The 14,430-nt window shown below is 41.6% G+C and overlaps 1 protein-coding gene across 6 annotated transcripts in view; it reads right to left on the bottom strand.

Moving 5' to 3' along the window:
• The window catches only part of LOC139660160 (unconventional myosin-VI-like), a 146,386-nt gene extending 134,145 nt beyond the window's left edge, over positions 1 to 12,241 (bottom strand). For all 6 annotated transcript variants that reach the window (XM_071538232.1, XM_071538227.1, XM_071538228.1 and 3 more), the window contains exons 1-2: positions 12,111 to 12,241; positions 516 to 585 (exon numbers count right to left, since the gene is read on the bottom strand). In XM_071538232.1, the coding sequence (XP_071394333.1) occupies positions 516 to 585; positions 12,111 to 12,227 (187 nt within the window). In that variant the 5' untranslated portion in view covers positions 12,228 to 12,241. The remainder of the gene's footprint in view (positions 1 to 515; positions 586 to 12,110) is intronic.
• Between the last annotated feature and the right edge of the window lie 2,189 nt (positions 12,242 to 14,430).

The raw sequence follows: 14,430 nt of genomic DNA, 5'->3' as shown, positions 1-14,430 counted from the left end.
TTAAAATTCCATATTTTTCCCCAGACCCTATGTTCTTGACCGGATTTGATTTTGGTGGGTATTTGATATAATGCATGCTGACAGCGGCTGGGTAATAAGAGCGTCCCTCTATCTGAACATTATTCTTCACATCAACAAAAACTGTGGACTCAAAGTGGCTCTACAACAACATAAAAGATATAATTACGTGTGTATCGGACCTGAACCGCAACATTTTCCATACTTTTCCAGACATTTTTTTTCAAATTCCCAAACTATTCAAGACCTGGAAATGATCAGATTAATTTTTAATACTTTTCTAGACTTTCCAGACCTGCGTAAGAACCCTGCTGCTGGGAAAATGAACTTTCTGAGTTGATAAGTAGTTTTCTACACTTAGTACAGTCAGTCAGTAAGGGAGGTTTAGGAATTCAACTTCAAACTGAAACAAAGCAACATATCTGATGAATTACAGTTACATCAGTCACACCCCAGGTAGGAGGGAAGAGTGGAGAAGTATTAAAAGACAAACTCACAGTTGTCCTCCACATGTTTGTTGATGTCGTCCTCAGCAGGGAAGACTTGGTTGATGGCAGCCAGAAAGGTCTGCAAGAAATCACAGACAAGAAGAGGACGGATTAACGTCAAAGCTCAGGAAATGAGAGAGAGAGAGAGAGAGAGAGAGAGAGAGAGAGAGAGAGAGAGAGAGAGAGAGAGAGAGAGAGAGAGAGATTTATTTGTCACATGCATAATTGTACAACAGCAGTAAAATGGGGTTGCAACAACTCCGACAACTGTGCAAATAGCGAACGTAGTAACAGGATATCAATTTAATAATATATAATAATATAAAGCTATATACAGGGAAAAATGACAAGTATCATAAAGGCTATATGTACATAATAACATAGGATAAAAAATAAAAAATAAAAATAGCAAGGAATAGATAAAAGTAGAAGTAGTAGAAGTAGAAAGGTGGCCAGTTATAAACAATTTACAATTATCAGTGTGTAAACAGTGTGTAAAGTGCTAAGCTGCAACATACAAGTAGAAAAGTTAAAATTTTTCACTCTTCTCTGTTACTGCTCTTTGTATAAATGACAACCGCAGCTCAAAGAGCACAGGTGAGTAAAATATTAAAAGTTTATTTCCACTTTATCTCTATTTCAGGAAAAGAAATCACTACCTGAAGTTCATTATTCAAAATCTCCAGAATATAGAGGATCCGGTCTGTAAAGTGTTATTTTGTCATTTAAGGAACTAACTAAGCAGAATAGAGTTTATCCAACTTTTCAGGCTGACATACATATATCTTCAAGAGCTAATTTGTAGCATACATCATAGTAAGTTGTATCAAACTGGGGGTCTTATGAGGGGGAAAAAAAGACATATATTGATGCTTTTTCTAAAAAATATAACTGATTTCTGTTCATATTGGTGGATGATTATGCCTTGTGATGATCACCAGCTTAAGCTACATACTCCCTCAAATGACAAATATCTCATTTTGCAGCAAAATCAAATGAAACAAAAGATGCCTGAGTGTCTGAGTCATTACTTTCCGTTCTTTTGAAAAGCTATTCCTGTCTGTCCTCTCCACTGATTTAGGACTATTTCAAGTTTCTGTTTTCTGTTTTTTTTTTACCAACTCTCGAGGGATAAATATACCAGCTGCTGCAGCCTCAAACTGCCGCTCCGCTCCGCACATCAAGGCTTGATGAATTATTTGGAGGCAGGAGGTAACAGGATCAGAGTGTGTGTGTGTGTGTGTGTGTGTGTGTGTGTGTGTGTGTGTGTGTGTGTGTATGTATGGGGGGGGGGGCACGGTGACGGCCTGAGAGCCAGACGCCAGTCAACAGATCCAGAGCAGAGCGGGCTGCAGCCACTCTGCATTATTAACCACCATCACCGTCCAGTAAACGCACAACACACACACACACACACACACACACACACACAGGTAGTGAGGGCTTTCCTTCCAAACTGCTAAATATACCCAGCAGGCCGTTTGGCGGAGGGTGATGAGCAGGAGGCCAAGTTCAACGTCAACACAAACAAACAAACAAACAAACAAACAAATAGCTCTGGAAACTGTTTTGAACCGATCCCAGAAGGCTTTTTATCGTCTCTTTATCTGCTTTTTATCGTCTTTTCATCATCTTTCCATTGTCTTTTTACGTCTTTTATCTTAACTCTGTCTTAATTCTATCTTACTTTTATTCTATTTTACGGTTTATCTTGGTTTTCATCCTACAATCCCAGCTTATTATTGTTTTATTGCCTTTTAAATTCATAATTTGAGTATTCTGCTTTTATTTTGTCTGTCAAAGCACTTTGTAAACTCTGTTTTTAAAGGTGCTATATAAATAAAGTTATTATTATTATTCTACCTGCATCGTTTGGTGAAATCAGGACCTAAATACCACCGTCATTCAAATGCTTGCTGGGATGTTCTGTGTTTTATGTTTAACTTTTTCCCAACAAATCACTCCTCAGAGATACCAAAAGTCCCGCTCTATTCTGCTTCACTGTGCTCTGCCTCTATTCTACCTTTACTTTACTTTCATGTGAATGGCCTAAAAGCTCCCAGGCTGTTAGCTGTCCACACACAGCTTCACATTCTGCGAGCTAAAACCGTTTTGAAACGATGTCAGAAAGATATCTAGGTCCTGATTTCACTAAGCGATGTGACGGACGACTGTGTCAGCTTTCATTTTGGATTTTCATTATTCATCACACAGGTTGGCGCGGGCCGTCACATCGGCATCTGCTCAGCGTCAGACTGTTCGCTGGCTGCATTTGGGAAAGAAAATCGCTGCCTGAAAAGCATCAATCACCGGTCATCAATACTGAAAAAACCCAGATGATGGCGTTCTCGAAACATTTTGAAAGCAAAACTTTCACGGCAGATAATAACTTTAATAGTGTTGCATAACCTGCTTCACTGATATATAGTTATTCTCTAAGCGTAGGTGTCACTTTTTTCAGACGGTGGAGATTTCATTTTGGATCCAAACTCTTTATAAAACTAAATCGACGGCCAACAAAGCCAGTGAAGTAGAAGGTCAGTGAAGTGGAATCATGAGGGTTGTTGGTTTGAAACCCCACAGCAGCTGGGACAACCTCTCTCTCTCTCTCTCCGGTCTCTCTCTCTCCCCTCTACTTGTCCTCCTCCAGGTCCCTGGTTTGGTGTCCAGTGCAAAGGAAGGAGGTGTCAATCAGCAGCAACCAATCGGTGGCCTCCTTCATGTTTTATAAAGCCCTGGAACTTCCTGGAACATCCTCTCTGCTCTCTGCCTGCTGTGTTTGTTGTGAGCTCATGGCCATTTCTTTTTATTTAAATTTCCGTAATTAAGGCCAATCCTTATGTTTGTGTATATAATAGGAAAACTGGAGCAGGTAAGGGGCCCTGCATTTGCCAACATGTAGTGAAGTCATGTTATTCCACTAGGTTAGGAGTGGATGCCTTCCTCTGTATGTTTTGTTTGGTTAGTTAGAGCAGACAGGAGTAGGTTTTTTTGTTTCAATGTTCTTTTCTTTAGATGGTGAGTTAGACCTCTCCTTCTGAGTTAGTTCTGGTTTGTTTTTGTTCTTTACTTTGATTTGGCCTCCCTCTGGCTCCTTGTTTTCCTCGGGGTTTAAACATCCCTAATGTGAACAGTGAATATTGTAACTACCTGCAAAAGAACAAACACTAAACAATATTTCACTATACTCTTACATATCAGTGTGTTTCTGTCCTCCTGCTGGTTCATTTGTCATATTTCACCATCACAATGATCATGTTTATGTTGTCTCCCCTCACCCTTCATTCTCCTACCATACTGGGGTTGTAACAGAATGTGAAAAACACACACACACACACACACACACACACACACACACCCTACATGGGACAAACAGTATAACATGCTAAACCCTTGAGAGCAGAGGCGGGCGGGGCACATTCATCGGAGGTGTTTGAGGTCGACACACCTTTCTAAAGACGCCGATTCTGAATTCCTTTTGCCAAAGCTGCTCAAACGTCTCTGCGAGTGTGTTTTTGTCACAATGTGATAGCAATTGTGCACTGGAGCACAATTGGTAATACATATTTTGGAATTATTGACCATCTGTTATCTTGGAAAGACCACACTGAAACTGTCTGCAAAAGGACAAAACAAAGAATTTGGTTTCTCCGCCGCCTTGGGTCTTTTGGGGCGAGTAGACAAATTCCTCTCTTGTTTTTTTTTACTTCTGTGATTATGAGTGTTCTACAGTATTGTAATAACACATGGTACAAGTGTTTGTCCACTACTTTAAAGTCAAAACTGCTCCATCAAATAAAAATCTGCTCAAAGATTGTAAGCCAATCACTTGAGAAACTCTATGAAACTCGTTATTTATTTATTTAATCACTTGCTTTTTTAGCCATGATAGCCTCTTGTGTTCTTATCTGTTTTGTTTTAATGTATTTTGTCATCCGTGCGTCTTGGCTGCTATGACAACTCAATTTCCCTTCTGGGATCAATAAAGTTTTCTATCTATCTATCTATCTATTTATCTATCTATCTATCTATGAATCAGCTTATCATAATAACATATTAAGGCTGGCCAACAACATCATCTCTGACCCCGACCACGTCCTGAACAGTGAATACAAATTGTTAAAAATCAAATCGGAGATATAGGGTTCCACGATTTAACAGGGTTAGACTGAAGCACTCTTTGGTACACCAGTCAATCCTAAAATTAAATATGGAGCTTAATCCCAGATCAAATGTACGTTGAAGGGCCTTGAATATTGTCTTTTGTGATTGTAATGATATGTTGAATGTGTGTATCTTTGTGTCCTGTCTTAATTTTTGTCTTTTCTGTGATGTTGCAAATGGAGCTGCTGTGATGCAAGAAAAATTTCAGACTGGATCTGACAATAAAGGATTATCATCATCATCATCATCATCATCATCATCATCATTAGTTAGCCTCAGTTTGGATATTTTCCATATTTTTTGGAGGAGTGTGTGGGTTGCTCTCATTTTCCCATCCTAAAATAGCCAGCAGTGTTAAAAGCCAGCTTTCTGTCTCCTCCTCTGTCTGTGATCACTGATGTTGTGTTTCAACATGGAGTCTAACACAATACAGATGCTGTCACTGATATATATTTCTGTATCTGCTGTCAGACGACTGCAAGACTATAAAATAAAACACAAACAAGAAACACAAAATCAGTGATCACAGAGTGGGAAGAGACAGAAAGTTGGATTTTTAACATTGCTGGCACTGATGAGAACCGATCTGTAACCTGCTAAGACAAATATGTCAGCCATGTTTGTGAAAAGAGTCCATAGTAGCTGCAAATGATTATATGCGTTTGTTTTAACCTGCATGAAGTGCCAGATGGGTGGGATGGGCCACATCGGACAACTGATAGTGGCAGATGAGGTGTCGATTACAGCAGTGGTTCTCAACGTGGGGTCCGGGGACCACCAGGGGTCGTTGAGGGGGTTCCGGGGGGTCCCCAGCAAATTGATGAATTGTTAAACTTCACCATCATTTCATTTACAAGAAGTTAACACAACTAGAGAATGTGGAAGAATGACTGTTTTGATCATAGTTTCTCTGTTATCTCTCTACCTACAATACAGATAGTCATGGAATTCTGGACAAAATCATAATCTGACAATAAAAATATTCTCAGATTTGGGTCCGAGAGATAAAATCTCAAAAATGGGGATCTGTGGCCTTAATTTGTACTAAATCAGGAGTCCTATGAAAAAGGTTGAGAATCACTGCATTACAATACACTAAATTAACTTTCACATATTTTAAACTTTCTGGCACCCATTGTATTGTCCAGTGTAACAGGCTAAACCCCACCTATCTGACATACAGCTGTCTGAAACAAACCATATGAAGTGTTTCCAGATGCTGTTTGGTCACATGACGAGGATTATTTGCTTGAAAATACAGCGTGGGTCTCGAGTCCTTAGGAGGCCTAAGCCTGTCAATCATTCTAGAAATGTAATTGGAGAGCGGTTTGTGTGTTTGTGTGTCCCACCATGGAGGAGAGGAGAGGAGAGGAGAGGAGAGGAGAGGAGAGGAGAGGAGAGGAGGAGAGGAGAGGAGACAAGGAGAGGAGAGGAGAGGAGAGGAGAGGAGAGGAGAGGAGAGGAGAGGAGAGGAGAGGAGAGGAGAGGAGAGGAGAGGAGAGGAGAGGAGAGAGGAGGAGAGGAGACAAGGAGAGGAGAGGAGACAAGGAGAGGAGAGGAGAGGAGACAAGGAGAGGAGAGGAGAGAGGAGACAAGGAGAGGAGAGGAAGAGAGGAGGAGAGGAGACAAGGAGAGGAGAGGAGACAAGGAGAGGAGAGGAGAGGACAGGAGGAGAGGAGACAAGGAGAGGAGGAGAGGAGAGGAGAGGAGAGGAGAGAGGAGGAGAGGAGACAAGGAGAGGAGAGGAGACAAGGAGAGGAGAGGAGGAGAGGAGACAAGGAGAGGAGAGGAGAGAGGAGACAAGGAGAGGAGGAGAGGAGACAAGGAGAGGAGAGGACAGGAGGAGAGGAGACAAGGAGAGGAGGAGAGAGGAGAGGGGAGAGGAGAGGAGACAAGGAGAGGAGAGGAGAGGAGAGGAGAGGAGAGGAGAGGAGAGGAGACAAGGAGAGGAGAGGACAGAGGAGACAAGGAGAGGAGAGGAGGAGAGGAGAGGAGGAGAGGAGACAAGGAGAGGAGAGGAGGAGAGGAGAGGAGGAGAGGAGACAAGGAGAGGAGAGGAGAGGAGAGGAGAGGATGCCCTTGTCAGTGTCCTTATTCATTTGAGCCTCTCTGACGGTAATGTGACATTGTTGTTATTTATGTATCTATTAACTGATGTTGCATTGATAAACCTCATCAAACATTAAGACATTGAGTGAAATCAGGACCTAAATACCTTTAAATCTATATCTAAATATATCGTTTCCAAAGCTGCTTTAACATGAATTTCTACCTTCCATGATGCTAAAAACACAGATTTTGTTGAACTTAGCAACATCCTGCAAGTCACCGTCCATCAGGTGCTCGCAGGGAAAAGTTCGGCTCTATTCTGCTTTACTGTGCTCTGCCTCTATTCTACCTTTACTTTACTTTCATGTGAACGGCCTAAAAGCTCCCAGGCTGTTAGCTATCCACACGTTTCACATTCTGTAAGCTAAAACCGACCATGTCGAACTAATACTGGAGAGGTTTGTGAGAACGCATGTGACCCCAGGGGTGTTAGAGGGGGGGGGGGTGGTGGGGGGGGTCGTGGTGGGGGGGGTCGGTGCTGTGTTTCTGTGATCTCCAGGCCAATCACAGCCAGCTCCCGCAGGGTCCCGGGGCTCAACAAGGCTCTCTCCGCCGGGCCAAGCCATTTAATCTGCCCAATTAAAGAGGCACTGCTGGCCTTTAATACGGCGAGGCCGCGGTGCCGAGGTGACGTACAGTCGATTCATTCTTTCCAGCGGCGGCATGTTCCACATTCTCAGCCCAAACTGGACGGATTCCACAGCGCCGAGCCGCGTGAGGAGAATGGAGAGAGAGAGAGAGGAGAAAATGGGGAAGGAGGAGGAGGAGGGGGTGGGGGAGGGGGAGGGGGAGGGGGAGGGGGGAGGTGACGCAAGGCCGCTAATCTGAAGAAAAGCCAAACTCAAGAGGCAGAGTGAAGCGTAGCGGGGGGGGGGGGCAGAGACCGTCCTGTAACCAGAAGATCTGTAACAGCTGATGTGTGCGTCCCAGTCGGTCGGGCCAAGTGCCTTTGAGCAAAATCCTGAACCCCTAAACCCCTGCAACTATGCAGTCACCAATTCTAGTCGGACTGATTTTATTAACTGTATATTGATCTTGTGTTGATGTTCAGATCTCTATTTACTTGACTTGTGTGTATATATATTTATTGACACTGACACTTCCACTAACTACTGATAATGCTCTTACTAACTACTGATGATATTGATGAATTTACACAAACTATTTTAGCTGAACTGATCTGATTTTATCTATTGCTTGTCTACTGTTATACAGTTTATGTAACTCCCTCTTTCTATTAACCAATGTATGTCTATCTAATGTCTAATGTCCAATGCTTGTTCTTTATACTACCTGCCCAGGGACTACAGATGAAAACTAGCCTTCTTGGCTAATTCTGGCATATTTCTTTTAATGTGCACGGTCCCTGTCAAATAAACTAATAAATGAAATGAAATGAAATGAAAATGAATCACTCTGACCCCTCTGGCTAAATGCGCACATACAGTCTCAAAGGAATATCCAAAGACACAAATTCTTAAAGAGGCAATAAGTCTGATTTTTCCTGCCCCATAGCACAAAATGATTGTAATATATCTGCCGGGAGTTCAAAGAGTTGTTGATCAATACCAATGACTATGTTTACATGCACACTAATAATGGAATTATGGCCACACAGTAAGACATTACTCCGATTAAGATGTTTATATGACTCTGCAATACCTTTAAATCCTGTTTACATGCTACTTGTGGTTGATTATTTGTAGTATTGTGGGTGGTTTCTAAATCCGTCCTCTGCTGTTCTCCCATTTCATATCTGTTCCAGCCATTTTTATCGGCCTGTTCCAGCTGCAAAATGCCGTCCTCCTGACACGTCTGGGAGGTGTTTGGGAAACTCATAAGCACTCAACAAGTACTTTATTTTGTTTATTAGACCTTTATTTTACTAGGCAGGTCACTTAGGAACAAATTCGTATTTATACGGACAGCCTGGCAAGAGGTTAGGCTCTTGGGGGGAGAAAAACTTGACCGGCTGCTGAGATTTCTAGCTTTCCAAACTCACTTCTGGCCCGTAGTCTCTCCTCACACTGGCATTTCAAGACACTTTGACTTGTGACTTTACTGCGTGTGTCAATAATAATGCAAATAATGTTCAGAGCTAAAACAAAGTCACTGCCAGACTGTGTGCAAAGGTTTTTTTCAATTCAGGAGTGTAAATATGATTTGAGAGATGTTTGTAAGTTTACCATACAAAAAGCTAAAAAAAAAAGGGATTAAAAGGAGATGTATTTCTATTGTTGGGGTTAAATTATGGAACAATGCTAATATAAATTTAAGAATGTAAATCGCTTTTGGTTTTCAAATGGTTAATAAAGCTATTTTTGAGGGTTACAAGTGTGAATGATTTTTATTTAGTATTATTTTTTATTTCTGGAGGGTAGCTTAAATTGATGAGAATGTAGGATAGGCATATATAAGCATTATGCTTCTGCCTCTGCCTTTTCAGTCACCACTTAATACATAGATTGTTGATTTTGTTTATACTGTCTAGACTGCTTTATACTTATTGTATTGTGTGTGATGACTGAATAAAAATACTACTACAAATACTACTACTACTATTAACACTACCAATTACAGGCCACCGTAACACAAGGGGAGAGGAGGGGTGAGAGGGGCGGGGCCAGAGATCTGTCAATGCTGTTGCAATTCCTACTGGTCGGCATTAGAGGCCAATAGATGACTCCAGCCGCCTCCTCTCTCCTGCCCTAATTTAAAACTAAACCCCATCCTCTCTATCACCAACACTGCGGACAGCGTTTGAGGCGCGTCACCCACACAGTCGGCTATTGTGGCGGGACAGTATGACACGGTATCATGCACTGAGCGGGCCCCTCCCCCCTCTCCGTCTCTTGACGTCCACCCAGGGAGGTTTTCCAGTTAGCTAACACGCCGTCAGACACTGGCACACGCTGGCTGCGGCGGGACAGGCCGCACATTGTTCTGACTCAGACTGTCACGGCCCTCCGCCGCGGCCCGGAAGCTGAAACCGAGCAAAGATCTGAAGGATGGATGTGTCCGTCCATTACTCATTAGGCCGCGTGCACACACTGCAGCTGGAAGTGTGTAAATTGTGTTGTTTTTTCCCCCCTCACACGTGACACAGATCTGATGTTTTCTAATCAGTGTGAACAGCAGAAAGCTGCATGGAGTCGCATTTTTTCACTTCTGATCTGGAGGTGCAACGGTGGAAAAGCTTAAAATTCCTAGAAGCCCAGCCTACAGTACAAGCTGCAAATAGTAGTGAGTGCCAGGGTCAGAGCTATAGCAATAAGCAAATACTGTAGATGGAGCAAATATCCCTGGGTCCTGAGGAAGAGCATGTACAATAGGAAAGATGCAACAGATGTAAAGACGGTACAACTTCTACTTTTTACTGAATCCTCGCTGAATAACTGCTGTAGTTTTATTTCATCCCCAAAATGAACTGGTTGGAAAAATCAAGTTTTGGTCATTTAAGCTGCAACAAGTTACAGGGAATGGACTGGCAACCAGTTGTTTGAAAAGCAGATCTTTATATTATATAAATATATTATATATAAGTCTTTTAAATTGTGATTATCTTTGGAGAGGTAAGGCACACTTAATCGTATACTGGTTGACAGTGTCACCAGTGTGAGAGTGACTACTCAATACCAAGAAGTAACGGCGCCTGATTCTGTGTTTCCTTTAGGGGGTAAAAATATCTTGGACTCGAGTCAGAATCAAGTCACAATTTTGATTGCTTGAGACTTGACTTGATACATGAAGAGAAGACTTGAGACTTGACTTGACTTGACTTGGGTTCTGGTGACTTGGGACTTGACTCTGACTTGTACTTTGATGACTTGAAAAGGTTTCTAAAGTCTTGACTTGAGATCTTGTGTTTGTGTAAATGACTCAGATTGAAAGTGATGAGATTTGTTCCAGCAGACGACTGAATTTAAATTCTGTTTTCTGAATTTGTATGGAATGATTGAATTTACTGAAGTTGAAACTGATTATAGAAATCAAACTCATGATGCTCTTACCAAGTTTTTATCCTATTAAAACCATATTGCATTGAAAAGTCCTAGATATTTAGTTTTCTTTAAGATATTAAATTGATACTGGACTCTTGATTTGTTCTGACTTGACCTGCTGTTCTACATTTAGACTTGAGACTTGACTTTAATGACATGGACTTGACTTGGTAATCTACATTTAGACTTGGGACTTGACTTGAGACTTGTGCCTCAAGACTTGAGACTAACTTGGGACTCAAGTTGACTTGGTCACTCCTCTGGGTTTTACTGCATGAAATTCCAGAAAGAATGGCTTGCAGCACTAATGTATAGATGTAAGACAAATGCATGAAGGTTTTTCTACAAGAGCTTTGTGGAAAACGTTTCTTCCATTACACATGACATAACCTACATATAATATAACAGATCTCACACAGTGCAAACACACTGACTGTCCTGAGAGCTTTGTCCCCATTAAAAAGTGACAGAGCCTTGTGTTTTATAGGGAAAATGTAAACAGAATTAACCAGCAGACTGTTTGAAGGGGAACAATCAGTTACCGAGGCCTTCCGGGGGGAAAGATTACCCGAGACGGACAGGAAGCTTAGGGGTTACCACGGAGACCGGCTCTCAGCACCGTTAAGAGCTTCTCTGAGAGTGATATGGCACCTCAGCCAGCCAGCGGAAAAGTTAATTAGAGGAGAATGAGGGGGAAATATCGAGGAAAGCCTATTTGTCTTGCTCTAACAGCCACTTGACTTCAGATACCACAGATTCATCCTGCACTCCGGCAGGTGACGGCACATTAAGCCTGCCGTCTACCAGCTGCAGTATCTGGAGGTCAGTGAATGGATGATGTTTTATTACGTCCAGTGGCCTCTTCCACATGAGATTAGGGATGCACCGATATGGAAATTTTGGGCCGATTTTTCAAACACCACAATCGGCCGATACCGATAGCCTGCCGATATTTTGTTTCGTATTGACCCATTTGTGCCCTGCCAAAATAATCTAAATTCTGCCCTTCATTATACTTTGCAATGAATATAGATTTAAGGATCAGCTTTTAATGTAACAACTTTCACATAACCAAAAATGCCCTTTTTGAAATTTAACTAAATAAATAGAAAGCAAATGAACATATAGATTTAAGGAACATCTTTTATTGTAACATTCTTTCATTCTTTCTTGCTTTCTTTGTAAGCTCTGATGGCTAGAAAGAAATCAAAACGTATTTTTTCCAAACAGTTGCTCTTGGAGATGAGTCCAAAGTGCAGCAGCAATTCAGCAAGTACGCAGTAAAAAAAGCACATTAAGACTTCTGCAGCGGTCACATGGCTTCCCTCACCTTTCCCCTCTGTTTGAGAGGCTCGATGGTGAGGCTGTCGGCCCCGATGTCCACTATGGTTCCCAGCTGGAACCCGTCCGTTGGGTGGGGCGCCCACACCGGCTTCCCATCCTCCATCACGCCGCTCGGGAGTCTCTGGAAAACACAACACACAAACATGGGGACAGTTACCAGGCTGTTGTCTTCAGGGTGTAACGTGCCGTTCTACTGCGGTCACTGAAAAAAACCCTTAATTGTAATTCTTGCCGGTTTTCTTCTTTGAAATGACAGTTTACATGGTTGTTTATATGTTGAGCGAGTTTCATGGCACTTGGGTGCTTGAAACCTGGTGACACCCTGTTGTGTAATTTCAAAAATATATGGTATCAAGGAGCAAATGAGCATTCTTGTCTTCCATCCTAAAAAAGTTACTCTAAGCAGATTCAGTGCCATAAACTACCTGCTGAACCAGACAGGACTGAAAGTGTTCTGGAGGTAGAGCAAAGTCATAATTAAGTATATGAAATTAAAATGTACATGATTAGAGGGCAGAAATGCTGCAAAACTCAGAAAAAACTTCCACTCCAAGTTGTTTACTTGGTTTCATCTCCTGAGTTTTGGTTCATTGTGGAGCCTGATGGAACAAAGTACATAAAAATGTCATTCTTCTGGATTGGCATCCAAAACAATCCCACAGCTTGATGCAAATCCACCATTTGATCTTAAAGTTGTTTGGGGCATTTAAAGGTGTTTGGGGCAGTATTTCTGGCCATTTTATCTTACTTTATTAGCCAAAAACTTGCAGAACTCCTTCAATTGAATACCAACACTTCTCCAGGGCTGGGACAAAATGTAAAGCACATTCCCTTACTTTCTGTAGTCAAAATCTTAATTGACAAGAGCTGTAAAGGTTTTATGTGTGGCCCTTAATTGTTTACATCTGTAATAGTTCCAAGCTTGTTTCAATCTGACAAATTGAATGTTGTCCCTTTAGTTTATCTTTATGGAGTTATGGAAATCCAGGAATAGGCCCAATCCTCAAACTGTGGACTAGACCACATGCAGTGTATCGACTCACATGTTTACCAAGCTCTCCAGGGCTTTGTGGGCGGCCAGCAAACCAATTATGTTGTTATTGAGTCAAACTAACAGCTGATCCTGTTTCTGCGGTGATGCAGTAATAGAATGAGTGAGTTTCCCTCTGGGACGTCTTCACACACTCAGGGCCTCTGCTGGGTCACCAGGGATGGAAACAGCACAGAAATATTTTATTCAAGTTAGGTACTGCTACTGCTACTATAACTTTACCTCAAGTCAGAGTGAAACTATAATTAAATTACTAAAGTAAAAAAAAAAAAACTCAGTGATTTGTGACTTTGTTAAGAAAAGTTCTGTTGTAGTAACTGTAGTAGTAGTAGACTAGTTGTTACTAAAAGAAAAAGAAGAGCTTGCTAAAATCATAACAAAAATTGTGTATTTTCCCCAAATCTTTCACCAACAAACGATGGCTTCAGCAGGGTCCTTGCATATGATTTGATCAACATAAGTCCAAGGTTTAGTAATTTTTGCTTTTTAGCTTCTATCAACAAAACATAATAAGTAATAAGGTACAGGAGTTCAAAGTGACTGTTTGACTGTAAATGTCATGTGTCACTGTACTCACTACTCCCATGTTTAAAAGTAAAAGTGGAGCTTCTACTTGGACAGTTACCAAAGGATAAGTAAAAGAAAAGGCTTTAAAAACACTCAGAAAATGGAGTGTTAGTCTACAGATCCACTCAGAGCAGCAGCAGTTAACTCCTCTCCACCTGTGTGGTTTGCAGGTGGAGGTGAACACGCAGACCACAAACCACCTGCATGTGTGAAGAAACAGGAAAAACTACCTGAGCCAGCGGTGAAGCCCCCGGATCAGAGTGTGTTTACATGCACACACACACACACACACACACAAACACACACACTATTCTAGCTCATAGATCATTTATTATTCAGGATGAGCTGCCTTGGGCACTTAGCATGCTGGCTAATACTGTATTTCTGAATATTTTTATATCTACATTCATATTTTATAGTGCTATTCTCGATTTGAACTGCTAATTGTACTGCTTGGATGCTTATTGCCTGTTGTTTGTGTCTGAATATTGACCTGGATGCCACTTTACTGTTTGTTTTGTTTTTGTCTGTCTGCTATTTGCACCGCACCAATTTACCAAGCTACATTCCTCGTATGAGCATATGAATGAGTCATATCTCTTTACACATTATATTTAGGATAAGCCGTTTATACAGTATGAGTCTTCATATCCTGATCACAAATCTCAGTATATACAAATTAATAGGA

Source organism: Centroberyx affinis, unplaced genomic scaffold (genome assembly GCF_046629955.1).
Source record: "Centroberyx affinis isolate AG114_WGS23_722 - 3 ecotype Tasmania unplaced genomic scaffold, CSIRO-AGI_Caff_v1 ptg003228l_1, whole genome shotgun sequence".
Lineage (NCBI taxonomy): Eukaryota > Metazoa > Chordata > Actinopteri > Beryciformes > Berycidae > Centroberyx > Centroberyx affinis.
Note: the sequence above shows the minus strand (reverse complement) of the source record. Positions and strands in the feature narration are given on the sequence as shown.